This window comes from Rhinichthys klamathensis, unplaced genomic scaffold (genome assembly GCF_029890125.1).
Source record: "Rhinichthys klamathensis goyatoka isolate OS25496 unplaced genomic scaffold, OSU_Roscu_1.1 h1tg000394l_1, whole genome shotgun sequence".
In the NCBI taxonomy this organism is placed as follows: Eukaryota; Metazoa; Chordata; class Actinopteri; order Cypriniformes; family Leuciscidae; genus Rhinichthys; species Rhinichthys klamathensis.
Window position 1 is genome coordinate 265,001 of NW_026606896.1, and position 21,904 is coordinate 286,904.

The 21,904-nt window shown below is 40.0% G+C and overlaps 1 protein-coding gene across 1 annotated transcript in view; it reads right to left on the minus strand.

Moving 5' to 3' along the window:
• The window catches only part of prpf39 (PRP39 pre-mRNA processing factor 39 homolog (yeast)), a 31,431-nt gene extending 14,906 nt beyond the window's left edge, over positions 1-16,525 (minus strand). The window contains exons 1-7 of the mRNA XM_056234373.1: positions 16,365-16,525; positions 14,384-14,913; positions 13,224-13,349; positions 11,498-11,616; positions 8,371-8,538; positions 5,042-5,204; positions 4,556-4,663 (exon numbers count right to left, since the gene is read on the minus strand). Coding sequence (XP_056090348.1) covers positions 4,556-4,663; positions 5,042-5,204; positions 8,371-8,538; positions 11,498-11,616; positions 13,224-13,349; positions 14,384-14,913; positions 16,365-16,377 — 1,227 coding nt within the window. The 5' untranslated portion in view covers positions 16,378-16,525. The remainder of the gene's footprint in view (positions 1-4,555; positions 4,664-5,041; positions 5,205-8,370; positions 8,539-11,497; positions 11,617-13,223; positions 13,350-14,383; positions 14,914-16,364) is intronic.
• Positions 16,526-21,904: the final 5,379 nt, after the last annotated feature.

Sequence of the window (21,904 nt, forward strand, 5' to 3'; positions counted from 1 at the left end):
AAGCTGCATTTGATTAAAAATACAACAAAAAAAAACAGTAATGTTGTTAAATATTATGACAATTTAAAATATCAGCAAGTAGGCTCACGCATCACACACATGACCAGCGTCGGCCAATAGTGAGCCTGCGTGTGACGTACAACAGAAGCGCTGCGCTGTTACACTACGAGAACTCACTCGAGCCCCACTGTGTGTGAGTGTGTGATTGAGTGTGTGTGTGTGTGTGTCGTGGCTCTCGTGAAGTCACTCGAGGCCCACTGTGTGTGTGTGTGTGTGTGTGTGTGTGTCGTGGCGCTCGTGAACTCACTCGAGGCCCACTGTGTGTGTGTGTGTGTGTCGTGGCTCTCGTGAACTCACTCGAGGCCCACTGTGTGTGTGTGTGTGTGTGTGTGTGTGTGTGTGTGTGTGTGTGTCGTGGCGCTCGTGAACTCACTCGAGGCCCACAGAGAAGATGATGAAGAGTTGAATAAAGTCGTTATTTGTGTGTTTTTTGCGCACAGAAAGTATTCTCGTCGCTTGATAAACTTAAGCAGGGTTCCTACAGGTTTCTTCAAGTTTACAGGAATACTCTCCAAAACGGACATTTAGACAATGTTGTGTGCAGTGCTGGAGTAGTCGAGTCCTGGACTCGCCGACTGATGACTAGTACTTGGACTCGAGAATATATAAAATCGGATTTGAGCATTCATCAAATGAATGACGTTGTTTCTGCCTAAATAGGTTATAAAAACTTGTTACACTTTTCCTGTTTCGGGGTCCAAGACCGGCCGTGATCTATTTTCCCCTCACAGACACCGCTGCCGCTCGCTCTCCTCGCTTGACAACACACTCACTGACGCCACTCACTTTACGCCGCACTCTCTCCCTCTCTCGAGAGAGATAACGTAACACCCATTTAACACTAGATAAGTTCCTCTACATCTAATCAGCAATTTCGATTTTAGAATAATAAAAAAATAGGTAAAAATAATCATGTCCCCTTTAAGGGGGCCGAGACGGTTTAACTACAATCGATCATTAACACTAGATTTTGAATCGATGGAATAATCGGTGGAATACTCGATTACAATAATTATGTGGGACTGCAGCTATCGAGTCTTTTTTTGTTAGTTTATAATCAGATTGACGGTTCAATCGAACTGAAAGGAATCGTGCGGTTGAAATAATGCAATCAACTGGACATAAATTAAGCACAACCATTTTCTCAATGGGATTTAGAAGATACCGTGTGCTGCGATCAACATATCAACAGATTTAGTCTTACACACGTGCGTACATTAGCGCATCATGTCTTATGTAGTTGGTCACTGGATGAGACTGAATATTGAACAAGTATTTGATCAAAAAGCTCGTCATGTAATGCACATTTGTGAATCAGCAAAATTTTTGGGGTTCATATAAAGAATTTTCAGAATATGAGAAGATTGGATTTATTTCGATCGGTGCATGTAATCTGGAGACAGTTTTCTTTCTTTCAATTAAATTAATGTACTATATTTTAGTTTGATAATGTTTTTTTTTATTTAATATTTTGTATTTTCAGGGGATTTTTTTTAAGGTAAATTATATTTACGCTGTATTTATAATCCATTTATTCACTTTTTGAGCGTAGACCTGAAAATGAAATGTCCATCTTAAACTGTGGAGAAGATTGTGTGTCGTAGCAATGTGGCAGATTATTGCTGAAGTGAAAAAAGTTTTTAAAAGTTACAGAATTTTACGTTTATTGTTCTGAAAAATGCACAAAAATACTATTTTCAATTTTTATATGCAATATATATTTTCAAAATCACGTTTACTCTAAAACAGCAAGAAAACCAAAGCCATAAAGCTGAGCAAGTGTGTGTTCCGCATGTGAGCTGATCTCTCAGTAAAGCAGCGTTCAGGGAGAGTGTGTTCGGCTGCAGTTCCAAACGCTTCCACTAGAGCAGCGGTTTTCAATAGGTGAGGCGCGCCTCCCCTGGGGGGCGCCAAAGAGCCACAGGGGAGGCGCGACACGCGAAGAAAAAATAACTCTGTATGCAGCTCTATTAATGTCGCAGGGCTTAAAGTATCCCGGCAACGCATGCGATAAGTTTTTGTATATGATCACGCTCTTATTCACGCAAATGCTTTTAAACCATTAATTCGCGACAAGACAAAAGAGAACGCGCTGTCAGTGAATGTCCTCCTGTCCTGACACACGCACACATACGCACGCACTTATGACGCACAGAAAGACGCGCGCCAGTATCGAGTTCTCTTTCGCGCCTGAACGAACAATAACCCACACATTTATGCCAAAATGTCAGTTTTGTCGAGTATCCTCACAAGAACAGTCTTAAATGAGTTAAATAAAATCTTAAATAGAAGTAAAGAGTAGAGAATGAGATGATTCCAATGCTGGAGTGTGTGTGTGTGTGTGTGTGTGTGTGTGTGTGTGTGTGTGTGTGTGTGTGTGTGTGTGTGTGTGTGTGCGAGAGAGAGTAGGCACGGGCACGAGAGAGTGAGACACGCGGGCGCGATCGAACAGTGGAGACATAAAAACATACTCCGTCATTTTGTTAATACAGGACATCATTCAGTCTGCAAAGTGTTTACTTATATTTGTGTAGTCCTATACTCGCAATAAAACACAACATCGTGCTTTTTTCACTCTGTATTTCTTGTCAAACTGTAACCTACAACTGTCACACACACATACACACCGTTTTAAAAGCAAAACATATTTATCCAACCCCTTTTTAAAACAGTCTGTGTGTTCCATCTTTTGGACATTCATCATATCGCATTGGTTTTCATTTCTTGTCCTCAAAACAGAGCACTAATCTGTTTATTTTTAAGTTACACATTAATTAAAAAAGAAAAAATCCATTATTTATAATTCTGATGAGAATAAAGTTACGGTTAATTAAAATGAAGGAAAACAAATATATTGATCTGAAATATTGCAAATTTTAAATTCATTCAGGTACAATTACCAAACATATCTCAAGGTCTTTTTATTAATTTAATAAACTAATTATATAAAACTATTATCAGTGCACTATAAATAAACTGGTTCTATGCCTTTATTAATAAAACTTATTTAAAAAATACAAGGCTTAAGACATTTATAAAAATGCCTTCTATATTTCTGTTTTGCTTTTCACTCCATTGTACTGAAATCGTACCGAACCGTGGTGTCTGAACCGAACCGTGACTTCTGTGTACCGTTCCACCCATAGTATTGTCTTCATACTATGAATTATGTTAAGCTATGGTAAAAGTGGTACCGCCAGACCTGGAGATCGGCTGAATCCTATAAACGGTAAAAAAAAAACAATTGTTTTACTCGAGGGGAGGTGGAAAATGAGCTTAATTTCCCAAATGGTGCAATATCCCTGTAACGTTAGCTTGGCTTATCGTTACCCGGGTGCTCTGCCCTGACTTCTTATGATACAGTGCATGTGTAAGATACAAACTTCCGGGTTGCAACACAAAGATTTTTGATAAGTATGCTGATTTTTGTTAAGTCACGCTCAGAAATGTGTCATTTGCATATTAAAATCACAAAAAAATCGAGCAGGGGGCACGTACGACCACAACCCCCCACCACCCCCGTCCCGCCGCACCGCGCCACTGTCACCTTTTTTCCTCTGAGGAGTTTGCAGGTCTGATTGTGAATTTAGACTTATGTTTACATTTTAATTATTTGAGTTTTGCATGGTTGTGTTGACATTTCTGTCTTGGGATTATAATCAGAGGAAGGTTAAGTTTAAAATAAAAATGTTTAAATGTAATATATTTTTTCTCCTGGTCCTTATTTTAAATGGGTCATAAAAAAATCAATAATTATCGATATCGACCGATATGAAACACTGATATCGTGATACAGTTTTCAGCCATATCGCCCAGCCCTAGGCGACAGAAGCAACTTATTGTGTCACGTATGGCAGGCAAACCCCATAACATCGGCGAAACACTGCTACTCATTGCATTACACATGTTAAGCATGTTTTGTTGACTTGTGGTTAGGCCAGTGATTTTAAAAGTAGCCTCAATTAGGCCTGCATAAAGTTGGAAATTATTTGCTGTTGCAAAGAATAGTTTATGAATGCACTTTTAAAAAAGTTGTGGAAATAAAATGTCTTCAAATAGGCTACAATATTAAAAAATATTTACATTTTATCCGTTTTTATTGGAACTCATCGTTGCCTGGAACACACAAAAGATGGCATTTACTGCAGAGGTGTGTGGGTTAGGGCAGGGGGGCGGGATTTTGGGGAAGGGGGGGCTCGGCTGTCCTAACCTACTGTTAGGGGAGGCTCACATTCACCCAATTTGAAAACCCCTGCACTAGAGGAAACTCTCCATTCATTTCCAATGCGGCATTTCTGACAGCGAGGAGCACAAGTGGGACTATTGTTCACAGCACCATTAAACCTGTTCAGATCATGCCCATGATTTATGTGTGTGTTCACACAGCAAGAGCCAAAACCTTTACCAAGTTTCGTACCATTCCTGTGAAATAATACATTTTAAAAAAAGGTAAAGCAGCAGAAAGGTTAAACCCATCCCGCACAGCAACACTCACCCCCTCCTCGAAGGCCCAGCGCTTGCTGACTTCATGCTCGTTGTGGTTGAACACCTCCTGCCGAGTCTCGATCACCTTGTGCCTCATGTTCTCGATCTCCGTCACTCTCTGAAGGGCAAAACACAGCGTCCTGAGCGGCGCGTCGTGAAAGCGCAAACATTTTATCTCGTCTGATGTCCAGCTACGCAAAAGGTCTACGTCACCATGAGTTTGACAGAAACAGTACGGTTTGCACACCCAGTGAATCAGCTGTGGCCCAAGCCCCGGTGCTGGGAAGGGACGGTGTCATTTCGTCACGAGCCCGTCCCACTTTAAGCCCAAGTCCCTGATTGGATGCCAACCTGGACCCTCAGGTTTTCATTGGCTGCTAACGGAAAGACACCTCTTCAAACCTGCACACGTTTTGCTTGTCTCCAGGATCAGCTAGCGCCCCTGCCTACCTGTGCCATGTTTGAGAACCCCACAGACGGGACACGGGAGTCTTACCTTTGCGGGATCTGGCAGGTCCTCCGTGCCCGGCGGAAGCTCTTCGCCAGGGGCGTCGTCTCCGCTAGGCTTGTTAGCATTAGCTAGTTCCACTCGCAGCGCCACGAACTCCTCCTCCGACAGGAAGTGCTTGGGGTTGTTGCTCTGCACGTGTTCTTTGAACCTGAACAAAGAGTGTTTTTACAATCAAATTGCACATAAAATTGGGAAAAACTGCAACAGTCATCAGGAGTTTCTCACGCGTCTCCATTGCAGATTTGCGCAATTTTTTTTGCATATTTTCTAGGCGTTTTCGTTAAACCCATGTTATGAGAGTGAGAGAGAAAGCGAGAGAGAGCGAGAGAGTAAGCGAGAGAGCGAGTGAGCTAGAGAAAGAGCGAGAGAAAGCGAGTGAGAGAAAGCGAGAGAGGGAGCGAGAGAAAGAAAGCGAGAGCTAGAGAGAGAGAAAGCAAGAGAGAGAAAGCGAGAGAGAGCTAGAGAGAGCAAGAGAAAGCAAGAGAGCTAGAGAGAGAGCGCGAGTGAGAAAGAGAAAGCTAGAGAGAGCGAGAGAGGGAGCGAGAGAAAGAAAGAGCTAGAGAGCGAGAGAAAGCAAGAGAGCTAGAGAGAGAGCGAGAGAGGGAGCGAGAGAAAGAAAGCGAGAGAGAGAGAGCGAGAGAAAGCAAGAGAGCTAGAGAGAGAGCGCGAGTGAGAAAGAGAAAGCGAGAGAGAGCGAGAGAAAGAAAGCGAGAGCGAGAGAGCGAGAGAAAGCAAGAGAGCTAGAGAGAGAGCGAGAGAGGGAGCGAGAGAAAGAAAGCGAGAGAGAGAGAGCGAGAGCGAGAGAGCGAGAGAAAGCAAGAGAGCTAGAGAGAGAGCGAGAGAGGGAGCGAGAGAGGGAGCGAGAGAAAGAAAGCGAGAGAGAGAGCGAGAGAGCGAGAGAAAGTAAGAGAGCTAGCGAGAGAGCGAGAGAGGGAGCGAGAGAAAGAAAGCGAGAGAGAGAGAGCGAGAGAGCGAGAGAAAGTAAGAGAGCTAGAGAGAGAGCGAGAGAGGGAGCGAGAGAAAGAAAGCGAGAGAGGGAGCGAGAGAGGGAGCGAGAGAAAGAAAGCGAGAGAGAGAGAGCGAGAGAGCGAGAGAAAGTAAGAGAGCTAGCGAGAGAGCGAGAGAGGGAGCGAGAGAAAGAAAGCGAGAGAGAGAGAGCGAGAGAGCGAGAGAAAGTAAGAGAGCTAGAGAGAGAGCGAGAGAGGGAGCGAGAGAAAGAAAGCGAGAGAGGGAGCGAGAGAAAGAAAGCGAGAGAGAGAGAGCGAGAGAAAGCAAGAGAGCTAGCGAGAGAGCGCGAGTGAGAAAGAGAAAGCGAGAGAGAGCGAGAGAAAGAAAGCGAGAGCGAGAGAGCGAGAGAAAGCAAGAGAGCTAGAGAGAGAGAAAGCAAGAGAGAGAAAGCGAGAGAGAGCTAGAGAGAGCAAGAGAAAGCAAGAGAGCTAGAGAGAGAGCGCGAGTGAGAAAGAGAAAGCAAGAGAGCTAGAGAGAGAGAAAGCAAGAGAGAGAAAGCGAGAGAGAGCTAGAGAGAGCGAGAGAAAGCAAGAGAGCTAGAGAGAGAGAAAGCAAGAGAGAGAAAGCGAGAGAGAGCTAGAGAGAGCAAGAGAAAGCAAGAGAGCTAGAGAGAGAGCGCGAGTGAGAAAGAGAAAGCTAGAGAGAGCGAGAGAGGGAGCGAGAGAAAGAAAGAGCTAGAGAGCGAGAGAAAGCAAGAGAGCTAGAGAGAGAGCGAGAGAGGGAGCGAGAGAAAGAAAGCGAGAGAGAGAGAGCGAGAGAAAGCAAGAGAGCTAGAGAGAGAGCGCGAGTGAGAAAGAGAAAGCGAGAGAGAGCGAGAGAAAGAAAGCGAGAGAGAGAGAGCGAGAGAAAGCAAGAGAGCTAGAGAGAGAGCGCGAGTGAGAAAGAGAAAGCGAGAGAGAGCGAGAGAAAGAAAGCGAGAGCGAGAGAGCGAGAGAAAGCAAGAGAGCTAGAGAGAGAGCGAGAGAGGGAGCGAGAGAAAGAAAGCGAGAGAGGGAGCGAGAGAAAGAAAGCGAGAGAGAGAGAGCGAGAGAGCGAGAGAAAGTAAGAGAGCTAGCGAGAGAGCGAGAGAGGGAGCGAGAGAAAGAAAGCGAGAGAGAGAGAGCGAGAGAAAGTAAGAGAGCTAGAGAGAGAGCGAGAGAGGGAGCGAGAGAAAGAAAGCGAGAGAGGGAGCGAGAGAAAGAAAGCGAGAGAGAGAGAGCGAGAGAAAGCAAGAGAGCTAGAGAGAGAGCGCGAGTGAGAAAGAGAAAGCGAGAGAGAGCGAGAGAAAGCAAGAGAGCTAGAGAGAGAGCGAGAGAGGGAGCGAGAGAAAGAAAGCGAGAGAGAGAGAGAGCGAGAGCGAGAGAAAGTAAGAGAGCTAGAGAGAGAGCGCGAGTGAGAAAGAGAAAGCTAGAGAGAGCGAGAGAGGGAGCGAGAGAAAGAAAGAGCTAGAGAGCGAGAGAAAGCAAGAGAGCTAGAGAGAGAGCGAGAGAGGGAGCGAGAGAAAGAAAGCGAGAGAGAGAGAGCGAGAGAAAGTAAGAGAGCTAGCGAGAGAGGGAGCGAGAGAAAGAAAGCGAGAGAGAGAGCGAGAGCGAGAGAAAGTAAGAGAGCTAGCGAGAGAGCGAGAGAGGGAGCGAGAGAGGGAGCGAGAGAAAGAAAGCGAGAGAGAGAGAGCGAGAGCGAGAGAAAGTAAGAGAGCTAGCGAGAGAGCGAGAGAGGGAGCGAGAGAAAGAAAGCGAGAGAGAGAGAGCGAGAGAGCGAGAGAAAGTAAGAGAGCTAGAGAGAGAGCGAGAGAGGGAGCGAGAGAAAGAAAGCGAGAGAGAGAGAGCGAGAGCGAGAGAGCGAGAGAAAGTAAGAGAGCTAGCGAGAGAGCGAGAGAGGGAGCGAGAGAAAGCGAGAGAGAGAGAGCAAGAGAGAGAGAGAGCTAGAGAGAGAGAGAGAGAGAAAGCGAGAGAGAGAGTGAGAGAGAGTTTTGGTTCAAAACTGTGTGTTGTTTTTTTTTGTTTTTTTTGTTTATTTTCATTTTGATATATTTCATTTTGATTCATTATGATATAAATGTAATGTATTCATGGATTTGTTTACATTATTAATTTATTGATTATTTGTTCATTGCCTATGTAATGGCCAATGCTTTGGCAATACTGTATAAGTCATGCCAATAAAGCTCATTTGAATTTGAGAGAGTGAGAGAGAGAGTGAGAGTGAGAGAGAGAGTGAGAGAGAGAGAGAGCTTGCGAGCTAGAGAAACACATCGGCCAATCAGAAAACCGTATCGGCGATGCCAATATTTTAAAAATGCCAAATCTGGCCGGACCACGGATGCTCACTTCTGGAAGTGCTGCGAGTACAGCTGTGTGGGGATGCAGAGGATGCGGTCGTACACGGCCGTGACGTTGGCCAGCTTGTCCTGCTCCGTCTCCCAGCCGATGTAAGCCTCCCACAGACGGTCCGAGCGGAAGTCCGTGCCGCACGCCAGAACCGCGTGCTCATAGGACCTGAAGGAACACAAGCACAGCACTCAAACACCTTCGCCAGCTTGGGGTTATTTTCAATTTAATAATCTTACGACTAAAGGTCCTTCACCGAGTCTGAAATTTACTCGTGTTTTGTGAAAAACGCATAAAATCGAACCCGATCCGAATTTATTTAATGACAGACGAAAGTTGTGTGTGTAAACGTGATCGTATTTATTTTCTAACGTGACAAATTTCGGACGTGCAAGGACCTTTTTTTAAATTAATACTGTAACAAACACACAATCTTAAAATAAATCCTGTATATCAGATTCTTTTACTTTAACACATTCAAATGCAAAACTCAAGACATTAACATGCCTATTGAAATATATGTACTATTTTTAACTAGCAGATATCACCATGAAACTTTCCCAGTTGATTACCTACATTAAGATGAGAAAAAAATGTATTACAAGTTTTCTGTAATTTAATGTTTAAATATGCAAATTAGGCATTATCTGATTAAACATGCGCTAATTTGCATATATTTCAAAAAATTAAATTGAGTATTGGATAAAGCCAGGTTCAAAATGATTTTTTCATTGTGTTCACATATTAGATGGGGAAAAAATTACAGAGGGATTTATGGATATCTACTTTTGTTATCCTATAAATCAGAATATTCTGTCAATAGCCTTAAAAAATATATTTTTGCCACGTTTTTTGGAATAAAATGTTATATAATCGGGCTAGGAATAATATATTTACAAATCCCTCTGTAAATGTCTTCATAATATAACTAGGTACAAGACTGGGAGGTTTGGTGTGTGTATAGGTGCAACTGAAGTGGAGATTTCGGACTTTGTGTATGAGAGAAAAGTCATTTTGAGAAAACGGGCTTTAAAGATTTAGCATCAGCCAATGAGATTGCGCATTTGCGCCCTTTTACTTTCACGATTGGTTGCTGGTAAAAAGGAAATGACCATATTTGGATGCGACAGCATTGTACAGCAGAGAGAGAGCTTTCTAACGGTGTGTGTGATGACAGGCTGCAGATCGCGGAGCAACGGGTATTATTTAGATCGCCAATTTTTTATGAATTTAAGAGAAATCTACAGACGCAAACAGAAAGTGTAGTAAAATAAAGACCTAAATGTGTATTTCGGACTTTTTTTCACCACAAGTCTGAAAGACGACATGTTATTGAAGACAAATATCCGGAAATCTCTGTTTTTGCCTGCCGTGTCTCGCCTTAACACCAAGTGTTGGTAGAAGCTATTTACACAAACTAAGCCACTTTATGACTAAAGTACAAAAAATGCAGTGTGTGTGTGTGTATTTATATATACAAAATTATACACAGTACAGTACATATGTTAACAAAATAAATTTAGTATGCGATTGTTCGTTGCACAGCCCTAGCGTAGGGAGGGCTTTATCGTCCTAATAAGGCAGCATTTTTTTAATAAACATAATAACTTACACTCAATATATTATCATTGCATTCTGTTTTATAATGTACTAAAATACTGAGGAGCAAAAAGTATCTAACTACTATTTACACTTGTTGCAAAGAAAATACTGCTATTTTTACATGGTGTAAATAGAATCTAATGCTATTAGCGCAAACAGCCGCTGCCTTATTTAATACCAAGCAGAATCATAATTCATAATTGTATATTCTGTATTGTTCTCTTATTGTTCCATATTTTTCTTACTGTGTTGAAATATGGGGGCATGCCTACACCACAAACACAAAACCCATTTTTATTTTACAAAAAAAAGCTATAAGGATAGTCAATCATTCCCCGTATAATGAACCGACAAATGCTATATTCTGTAAATTTAAAGCAATGAAATATTCTGATTTAGTCAGTCTGAATACTGCCGTTTTTATGTTCAAAGTTAATAGGAAAATAGTGCCTGAAAATATACTATGTTTGTTTGAAAACAGGGAACAGAAATATAACCTAAGAGGAGAGAACACGTTTAAAAAACAGATGGTCAGAACAAACTTTAAGATGAACACCATCTCGGTAAAAGGGGTCGACTTGTGGAATGGTCTCACTGATGATCTTAAGAGGAGTAATTCCATTCATTACTTTAAAAAAACAGTTTAAAATCTTAATTTTTGACAAATATTCGGATGCTTAAGAAAAATTGTCCAAGATAAGTTTATGCATAATTGTGTTTAGATTTCAATAATATAAGTAATAAATAAATATTTGTAATCAAGTGCAGAGGTTTGTATGTATGTATATATGTATGTATATGAGTATGCAGTATGTGTATATAGGAATGAGTGTATGTATGCATATGTTTATACATGTATATTGTTTATGTTCAAATTTTGATGGGTAGATGTTGATGTATATGATGTAAATAGGGTAGGCGTAATAAGCCATGGCTTCAGCCTACACCTGTTCGGTTACCTTCTTTGTTTGTAATGAATTTGTTGTATATATTCTGTTTTATGTTTAGTAACCGAATAAACCTTTATTATTATTATTATTATAATTCATAATGGCTAATGTGTTATATAAAAAGCAGCGTCTGATACTGTGAGTGTCACATTAGTTTCTGCAGTTGAAAACCATCTTAAAATGTTGTGTAATTATATAGGCTATATAACAATGCGGGAATGACGGCTACATTCGTATAGTGTGTGTGTGTGTTTGTGTGGACAGTCACAAATAAACAACAATGAGCTTGTGGAAGAACCTGTCAATCATCTTTATGGATAGCGCAGAGGAAACTGACCAATAAGAGGACAGTTTTACTCACATGTGACTTGCGTAAACACTTTTCGGTACGCTTTGAAATGTTGCTTTGTGAAATCAAACCGAACCAAGAAGAAAATACAACATTGTAACTCATTAAATCCTGTTTCGGAAAACAAAGCAAACATGTGAAAAACTGTCGATTTTAAGACGCCGCGGCTAACACACAGCAAGCTAAACTGGCCTGTGAAACTCTGCTCTCCAGGTTCTGCACTTACGCTCGGATGCGGTTCTCCGCCTCCCCGTCGCTGGTGTCCTGGTTCTCTCGCAGGAACGTGATGTAATGAAGCCACAGGTCCACGCTGAGCGGGATGGCCTGAAGACCTCGCCGGTACACCTGCAGCATTCAAACCGGTTATAGAGCAGGGAATATACAGCAGTCATGGAGTTAAAGACCACATCGCCACGCTAACCGTTACATCGGCGACACTAACTTACATTCACTATGTATTGATTGTGAAGCCCTATCCGGAGGGGGGGGGGGGCAGTAATAATCACCAGAGCTTCTCAGTGAATGTCTGAATGTGCATCTCAGTGATCATCACGGACAATGCTTAAAGATTACAGAGACTTTCACCTTCTGTAATAAGGTTGGGAATAAGGACTCAGGTAATGCTAATCCCGTGCGGATAGACCCGCTGTAAATATGCACGGAGAGTCTCTGGCAGAACTCAAGTGTTTTACACACACCGTTCAGATCAGAGAGAAGATCGAGAGCACTCGTTAGAGGCGCGACACATCTCTTAGCGTTCGGTAAGTGCCTATTACCAACAATCCAATCTGAAGTTAATTAATACATCCAACCGGACATAACTGTCTTATATATATAAATATAGGTTATATGTGTTTGCGCACGTGATATCAGGAAGCAGCGTAACACACACATGACGACAGGAGTGACGGCGGTGTGTAACTCGAGTTACTCTCCCACTTCTGCTGGTTTAACTGAGATTATCCCGTACGGATGGGCCATTATTATTACAGACGTCCTGTGGTGAAATGACACTACTTCATCTACCCTTGTAAAGCTAATCCTTAAAGATAGCACAACTAAACAGTCTTAGTTTGTGATAACTTATTATCAATGCAACATAATTCAGAAGGGTGGGAACGAAGCACTAGAGAATTAATTGACAAATTAATACGATTCTTTGGACAAATATACAATGAAAAGATATTAATGGAAATCTAATACCTTGGAAAAATGGCATTTAAGACTTTTTAAGGGCCTTAATTTTCTCTCAATTGATTTATCAACTTAATAAAAAGAAGAAAGTGAATCTCATGAAACCGTGATTTCACTCCAAAATCAATTCATGTTACATTTATATAGCGTTTTCACAAAACGCCTTGTTTCAGAGCAGCTTTACATACAATCATGCGGATGTTTATAACATCTCACATTTTGCAATGATACTTAGCCGTTGAGATATGCAATAGTATAGCCACGGGGAAGAACTAAATTGTATTAAAGTCCCCCTGTGGTGAAAATCCAGCTTTTAATGTTGTTTATGTGTCTATGTGGTGTTTAATATGCTTTAAGACACACCGTGTGTAAGTTCATAAGTCGACAGCATTGCTGAGTATTTCCTCCTTAAAACTGCCGTGAACCAAAGACAGTCTCAAAAACACGGTTTGAAATCGCTGGTGTTTCTGACGTCACAAACGACCTTGTAACCAATCAGATCAACGTGTGATCGTCAACCAGTGGATCTCTGAGCTGAGGGAGTGAGTGGAGGCGGGGCTCATCTGCATATTCATATTAAATGAGGCAAGCTTTTTTACATTCAAGCTTATCAAGGGAAAAAAACTCTTAAATGTGTCATTTTGGTGATCAAAGATGAGTTTTAATGGATAAAATTGACTACAGAAAATTAAACCTATTTTTTTGTGACTGACAACAAAAGATGATTTTCATGAGTTTTGCAGCTTGATCAGACTCACCTCATCAGCCATCTGGATGTAACCATGTTTCCTCTCAATATCAGCATATTTCTTCCAGTAGCCATAACAGTAAGGATAGTGCAGGAAAAAGGAATCAAACGCCTTCCTTGACGCCACCAGGTGGTTCTGAAACAAAAGATGAAGACTGATGAAGCTTGAGATGCTTTGCTACTAAAGGGTTAGTTCACCAAAAAAATGAAGATTCGCTCCAAACCCATAAGACTCGTTAATCTTTAAAACACAAATGAAGATATTTTAATGAAATCTGAGAGATTTCTGTCCCTTCACCCAAAACATTCATCGAGATTATAAAATAAAACGATATGAATAGAGCAGTCTTCTGAAGAAACCCAATCGGTTTATATTAGGGAGACCGATGTGAACATTTTAGCCGATAACCGATAATTATTTATATTTGAAAGCCGATAACCGATATATCGGCCGATAAATCTAAATTTTTATAGCATTTTTGAGAGCCTGATTACACAAACAAAAGTCTCTCCATTATATCCATGTCCCAAACACACAATTATAATATTATGTTCTCATTATAATGTTATGTAGCTGATATGACAGACTTGCGCTGCACATGTTGTACGCTCGCGTCACGATTCGATACATAATTATTGCGATACTCCAAGACATATGATAAAAGATTAACAAAAAATGAACTGTTGATTAAAATGCTAAATTTGGTATTTCACTGTGTGTGTAAATAAATAGGCTTGGAAACCCAAAGCACAGGACAATAGAGACCCCAGAATAACAATATTCATGATTCTGAAGCTGAAAATAGAATTATTTTAGACGAATATGCTTGCACTCTTTCACTGACTAGATATATTAAAAATAATGTAAGCCACTTTTTTGGCATTTGGCAGTATCAGGAAGCACAAATATCCCCCATTGCATTATTATACATTATATATAATAGTTTAATGTAGTACTGACACTAAAACTCTGAAAACTTTTTTCTCTTATTCGTAATTTATATTTTGGGTGAAATATACAGAATATATATATAGTCACTATCCACAATACATAGTTGCATTTTTGTATTGCGATATATTGTTACACCCCTATTGAATAAACTTTCAATGGAGGGACTTTTTATCAAAAATATCTTAGTGTTTTGAAGATGAAAGTGTTCAGTGCGGTACCTCTTGCTCCACATACTGCAGAAGGTAGACCCATCCATTAAAGTCTTCCGGATTCTCTTCCACGACCTTCGAGAGACGCTCGTACTCTGTGGGAAACTCGGGTTCTTGTGGTTCGGCTGGTTCTGCTGCTGTTTCGGCTCCTGGTTCTGCTGGGTCTTCTTCTTTGGGAGCATCTTCCAGCTCCATGTTGGAAGGGCTCTCGGAGTCTCCCTCCTGTTTCACCGGATCCGGCTCCACCGATTGGTCCACGACGTCTCCGTTCGATTCCGCCTGCTGCCCGTCAACCGGGTCTGAGTTTTCCAGAACGGGATCTGAAGGGCTGGTCTTCGGGTCGATGTTTTCCGCCGCGGACTTCAGATGCTCCAGCGAGAACAGCTGTAACTGCTCCACGGCGGACTCGTGGGTTTCCGGTTCTGGGAGAGGAGCCGGCGCCGTGGTCCAGTCGGGTGTGGTCGGTTCTGAGCCCTCCATCGCAGACGAGTCCCCGTTATCAGGGGCGTTCGTGTCCAACATCCCGGTCATGGGCTCAGCTGAAACACACCGATGGGAAACCGTTACGTAAAACAGGGTTTTGACCCCCAAACATGATCATGCCATGATGCGTTTCTGTTAGAAAAATCTCCATATTTACAGCTTTATAAACTATAATCACTGGCTTCCAGTATCGACCGACATTGAAGAAAGAAATGTCTAGTTTTTGTAAGAAAAATGTCCATATTTATTTCAGTTATATTAAAAAATATCCTGGCTCTTCCAAGCTTTATAATGATGCCTTAGATTTTGAAGCCTAAAAAAAGTGCATCCCTCCATCATAAAAGTAATCCAAACGACTCCATGTTAATAAAGGCCTTCTGAAGCGTTTTTGTAGGAAAAATATCCATATTTATAACTTTATAAACTATAATCACTGGCTTCCGTCAACGACGGTCTAGTTCCGGCGGAAGTGACCTCTGACCCGACACGTGACATAGGAGTAACGTTAGCTTTAAATTCGTGATAAGTGTATTTTTTTTACACTATCCTCTACGCTTCCACGTTCGAATACGTTATGTGTCAGGTCAGAGGTCACTTCCGCTGGAACTAAACTCACGTACGGCCATAACCTGAAGCAAGTCATTATAGTTTATAAAGTTATAAATATGGATATTTTTCTTACAAACACACTTCAGAAGGCCTTTATTAACCCCCTGTTGTCGTAGTTCATTATGATGGATGGATGCACTTTTTGAGCTTCAAAATTTAAGGCACCATTTACTCCTTTTATAAAGCTTTTTTCTTTTCTTTTTTTACATAACTCTGTGTTCGGCTTTAAGAATAAAAAGTCAAATACACCTAGAATGCCTTGAGGGAGAGTACATCTGAAGACAACAATCATCTCATAATACTTTTGCAGGCAAAAAAATGTCAGTTGTGATGCAATATGCCCTATTAGCACAAGATAACGCCCAATTATCACATATTTTAAAGCTTTGAGTTTTCAGCCTATTTAAACAGCAGGCTTGATTGATATGAATTAATCTACAAAACTCTGTGCAAACAGCAAGTTTACATCAAATCGACTCAGATGTTACAGAATGTTCACTAAAAAAACACACACACACACAAAAAAACGCGAACGGAGATGAAAACTTCAAAAACCTTGAGTTTATTTATGGTTGTATTGACTGTTTGTCGCGTTTCCTGGTCAAACGACTCACGATGGTTCGTCGAAGTTAGTTAGCTAAAAAAATAGTTAGCCTACTAATCAAAACAGGCTTTACAAACGCGTTCGATTCGTTTTAAAAGGCTAATTAGTCTTCAAACCAGGAAAATATGTTATAAAATTATGAAAACGTTTTCAATAGCATCGGTCTGGTTTCGGCCTGCTCTTTTCACGCGTTAGCTGAACTGCTAACGACCCGACGCCGTTGATTTACCTCAGAGTCTTCTAGAAAAGACCGCGCGCTAATCGCGGGAAATACACGAAGAGACGGATACTTACCAGAATCTTCCATGAAACTGGGTTAAAACGGCAGATATTTGCACAACTTCTTCGAAGTTTTTATGCGGCTGATAACATGTGGTCGAACGGCCGCGCACTATCGCATTCAACACCAGCTGCGACGAGGAAAGGACACGAATGCTTTGCGCATGCGCACTGCGCGCTACGCAACCCAAAACACAAAATAAAAGGCGCCGCGGCCCACATTTTTTTAAATCAATTTGGGATAAATATGAAAGCCCATTTCCGCCACATAAAAAAATGCTTAAATCTTGATTATGACATAAAAGTCGAAATTATGGAATACTAGATACGTCATAATTGTTTTGTCATATCTATAACAAAACTTTTGCAATTGTGACATGAAGAGTCATAGTTATGACACACAAAGCTACAAATCATATATTTTTATGTCATTATGAATTTTAAACCAGAAATTCAGCTTTATCTGCTGAAATCTACTCTTAAAACATATCTCTTTTCGTTGGCTTTAATGTCTTGTTTTGTTCTTTGTTTCCTTTTATCTGTTATCTTATGGTCTTTTATTTTGTATTGTGCAGCACTTTGGTCAGAGTCAAGAAATAAACTGAACTGAACTGAATTCAACTCAAAATTATGATTTACAGAAGCATTATATGTGGCAGAAATGGGCTTCCATAAGATCCATGAGATTAGACTAAATTTTACGTTTATTTGAAACACCTGAAATCAAAGTGTAGTTACAGCACTATAAAATTATATTTGCGGTAAATGTATAGGCCTTTTGAAACAATATCATCCTGCGTTGAATGAAACTGACCCTAAAAATGGATATTAAGAGCATGCATACCGTCTAAATGTGTTATAATTATAATTATTGGCACAGAAGCTTTACTTTTTTTGTGTCTAAAACACAATATTTTCTTTCTGTAATTATTAAACAAAATATATTGTATAAACACAGTAGGCTAGTATATTGAAAGGTCTTATTATGAAACTGATATTTACTAATAAAACAATATTTTATTACTTAGTTACAGCAATAGTCCTGTTTTGGTTGAATTGAATAACTGATAGTGTATTTCCAAGACCTTAGTTTTTACATATGATCAACATTTCAAACTCTTCGTAAATAAATGTTGGGTTTTTCCAGTTCATGGATGTACATCACCTCTTGAGTTCAGGGTTAATAAATAAGGAAGTTATTTTTGACATGCAAATTCTTTGAAAATAACACAGGCATCAAGCATTCATAGCTAAATGGCTGGTTCGTTTATTTGCTACACGTGTAAAAGCACATTCTTCGGGGAGAAAAATGCAAATATGCATGTATTTAAAAGGTTTGTATGGTGTTTTATTTAAACGAGGCATTTTTTGAAATCGATGCACGTCATAAGCTCCGCCCCTTTAACGTAAAAATTACGCTAGTGAGGGATTGGAAGGACAGTTATGCAAAAACTCTCCGGTTTATGTGGTCGAATATTAAAAATGTGTCATTGCAGTGCATATCTGAACGGTATTTTAAAAAGAGTTGCCTTTAAAAAACCAACACAATTATATTCTTCCGAGTCTCAATGGCGTCCATTTCATTCAGCTCGCGCCTATGAATCCTACTATAGCGAAGGTTCACGTTCATCTTTTGAATATTAATTAGATCATGCGTGCGACCGTCGCTGGATTATTAATTAAAGGGACAGCTCACCCAACCATGAAAAATTGTTTATCACTTAGTCACCCTCAAGTTGTTACAAACCTGTATGAGTTTCTTTGCTCTGCCGAACACAAACAATAGTTTAAAGAATGTTGATAATCAAACAGTTGACGGATACTATGGAAAAATGCTATGAAGTCAAATGTCTGGTTATCAACATTCTTTAAAATATCTTAATAAAGCAATAAGCCCCTTGAAGCCGTGTTTTACACACTGATCTATATAATGACATTGTCATTCTATATAGATCAGTGGTTTTACAGTGAATTTAGAACAGCTAAGGGGTGTTGTTAGGCACGACGGAGCGGAGGAAAACCCCCTTAGCTGTTCTAAATTCACTGTAAAACATGGCGTCAAGGGGCTTATTGCTTTTATAAAACGGTTACTCCATAAAAATATTAATTTTTGATATTTATTTTATTCATAAAATAGCAACACTAGCAACAAAAAAAAAATAACAACGTTATAACACATGTATTCCTCCGCCAATCAATGTAGTTCCAAAGAGGTTGCTAAGCAACACATGCAGCAACAAAGCATCACAAACGGCAGTTGCGCAGTAACTGTAATGCGGTCACGGGGGTGTGTGTGTGTGTGTGTGTGTGTGTGTGTGTGTGTGTAACACTAATGTAATGTGCTCACAGGTGTGTGTGTGTGTGTGTGTGTGTGTGTGTGCGCGCGCGTGTAACACTAATGTAATGCGCTCACAGGTGTGTGTGTGTGTGTGTGTGTGTTGAGTGATTTACAACGGCTTCGAACGCGGCTCAACCAATCAGAATGAAGGACTGGAACTATCCGCTTTATAGGAATAAGGTGGATAAAATATTTTAAAGAATGTTGATAACCAAACAGTTGATACTATGGAAAAATACTATGGGTGGTTACCAACATTCTTTAAAATATCTTATTTTGTGCTAAGCGGAAGAAACACACGTTTTCAGGGCCGTTGCATAAACATGAAGATCAGGCATGACGTCTAGCAGTTATTCAAATGGCATTCAGTCTTTTCAATATCAAATTAAGCCAAGTTTTTATGTAAAAAGTTATGAACAGTCTTATAGAAAAACAAATAGTTGTCTAACTTGTACAACTAGTCTTAGCGGTTTATGCAACCGGCCCCAAGACATTCTTTTATCTTGCTGTATTTATTTAGGTTAAAGTGTCTATGTCAGGTTAAATTTTTTTTTTAGATATATTAAATAAGGGTTAGATGTCTGAGTGAAAATGTAATTATCATTAAAATTATTACTGTAATTACCCTACAGTAAGCTTTATAGCCATTTCTGTCAAGATCATATATTTAAAACACAGCTGAGCTGTGACGTCAGAAGAGGGAGTCGTGCCACAAACGTTCTATTCAAGTATGGAGAGTTTTGAGTCTGAGCAGATCCAAAATCCCCCTCAAAATCCCCCCACAGCCATACACTTTTGAGCCTCCCAGGCGTGAGACAGATGAGGAGGCAAACAGAAATTTAAATAATTCCTATCGAAGAAACATAAATATCTGGTGTGAAGATAACCAGTGGAGAGTTGGGCAGGTGCATAGGCATAACTTAGAGGTGGAACGGTACATGTATACCGAAACGGTACGGGCGTCACGGTTCAGTGCATGAATACACGAGTATTAAAATAAATAAAACTCGCGTGCACATTAATTAATGCGGAACTACTGTTAGATACGCGGGTTATTTAGGGACACATAATCTGTAGCTCCGCCTTAGCTCTGAAGCTCCGTGGCTATAATGGACAGGCTTCGATGTCAAGATTGCAATGCTGGAATATGTTGGTGTTGGTGTGTGTGTGTGAAGCAGCACTAAAGTAGAGAGAGAGACGCGCGAGAGAGAGAGAGACGCGCGAGAGAGAGAGAGAGAGACAGAGAGATGGAGAGAGAGATAGAGAGAGAGAGAGACACGCGGGCGCGATCGAACAGTGGAAACATAAAAACTGGAAGAAATGTGCGCTGCAAATGACCGAAGTCTTGGATACCGAAGCAGCACTGAAGTCAGCGCGTTTGGTCCGAACAAAGTTGACCCAGGCACGGAACACAGACCTGCTTTTTGGGAAAAAGTGGACTCTGTGACCGGTTTTAACTGTGTTTTAGCACCCAGCACTACCGCAGTAATTCACCATTGTGAAAATACGCCTGCATATACCTAACTAACTACCTAACTTAAATAGCTAACTAAATAAATAAATGTCCTAATCACTAATTCTCTCGATCTATCACTCGTACAATTATCAACACAGCTCACAGACTCACTTTCTCAGCGACCTATGGGGAGACGTCTCCCTCTTATGACGTCAAACGATCCGTTTGGGCGGAGGAGCAGTTTTAAGTGAGTCCTGAAAATAACGAACTTTTTCATCTTATATTCTGCCTTTAGGTATCGAAAATCATACAAAACAATACAACAACTTGTCAAACGTGCATTTCCCCTAACTATTTTGTGTTAATCCTAATTACAAATTTAACCTGACATACGCACTTTAAGGTTAAGTTCGACATATAACTTTTTTCAGAATAAGACATGTTTTACACATTTGCAGTGTTGGGGAAAGTTACTTTTAAAGTAAAATATTACATTATTGCATTACTCCCTTAACTAATTGCGTTACTTAGAATGGGAAGTAATGCGACACATTACTTTTACGTTACTTTTTCTCGTCTGACTTTTCATCTAATATTTTGTTTTTGTTATGTTTTGTATATTTATATATATATATATATATATATATATATATATATATATATGCAGGGATGGGCAGTATTTCAGATACATGTATTTAAAATACGTAGGCTATAAATACAAAATACTATTTTGTAAGCCTATATGGACAAAAATCAAATGTAATTTGTATTTAAATACATATAAGATGAGTCAACCTCTTTATCAGGGTATACTGGTTTCATGCATCATCTAGTTCAGACACGCCCCACACACACACACACACGCGCACACACACACACACACCCATGTGAGCTGCAGTAAAACTCAGCATTGGATCAGCAACTTTTCTGGAATAAGGTGAGGACGTCATGATCAGTTCTACTTGTTGATTAAAGTTAAATTTAGGCCTGAATAAATAAAGTTATTCCGATGTGCCTTCAGTTAACATGAAAGAATAAAGAGCACAGACATAGCGTCAGCCAATCAGTCTCGATCGGTTGTTGATGTTTATTAAGCTTGTTAAATTTACAGCATTACTGCGTGTTAGGGCCGGGTGATATGACATATCATAGAGATGATATAAAGTGTGAATCGATGTAACTTTTTCTAAATCGTTTACATAGATTGGCCTATTTGTGAGGTAAGCAAATGTATCCGTGCAGCTTTTATTGGGCAATAGGGATTATAAGAAGATACACCACAAACATCTGCAGCTTGTTTATAAAATAAATCAATACAAAAAATTGCTAAATAGTGTCAAATGAATTCTAATTTAACATTTTACATAAACATTCTAATTTTAATAAACTTATAGAAACAAATAAACTTTACATAAAATAAATATAAAATTACTATACTTAAAAATATGGATGTAACAATATCGTGTCGCAATATATCGCAATACAAAAATGCAACAATATGTATCGTGTATAGTTCACCCAAAACAAAAACTGTGCGAGGAAACAATTCACGTTTTCAGAGTTTTAGTGTCAGTACTACATTAAACTACTATATATAATGTTGAATATAATGTAGAATAATGCAATGGGGGATATTTGTGGGTCCTGATAATGCCAGATGTCTGATGATACCTAAAAGTGGCTTATTATTTTTAATATAGTCAGTGAAAGAGTGCAAGCTTATTCGTCTAAAATAATTCTATTTTCAGCTTCAGAATCATG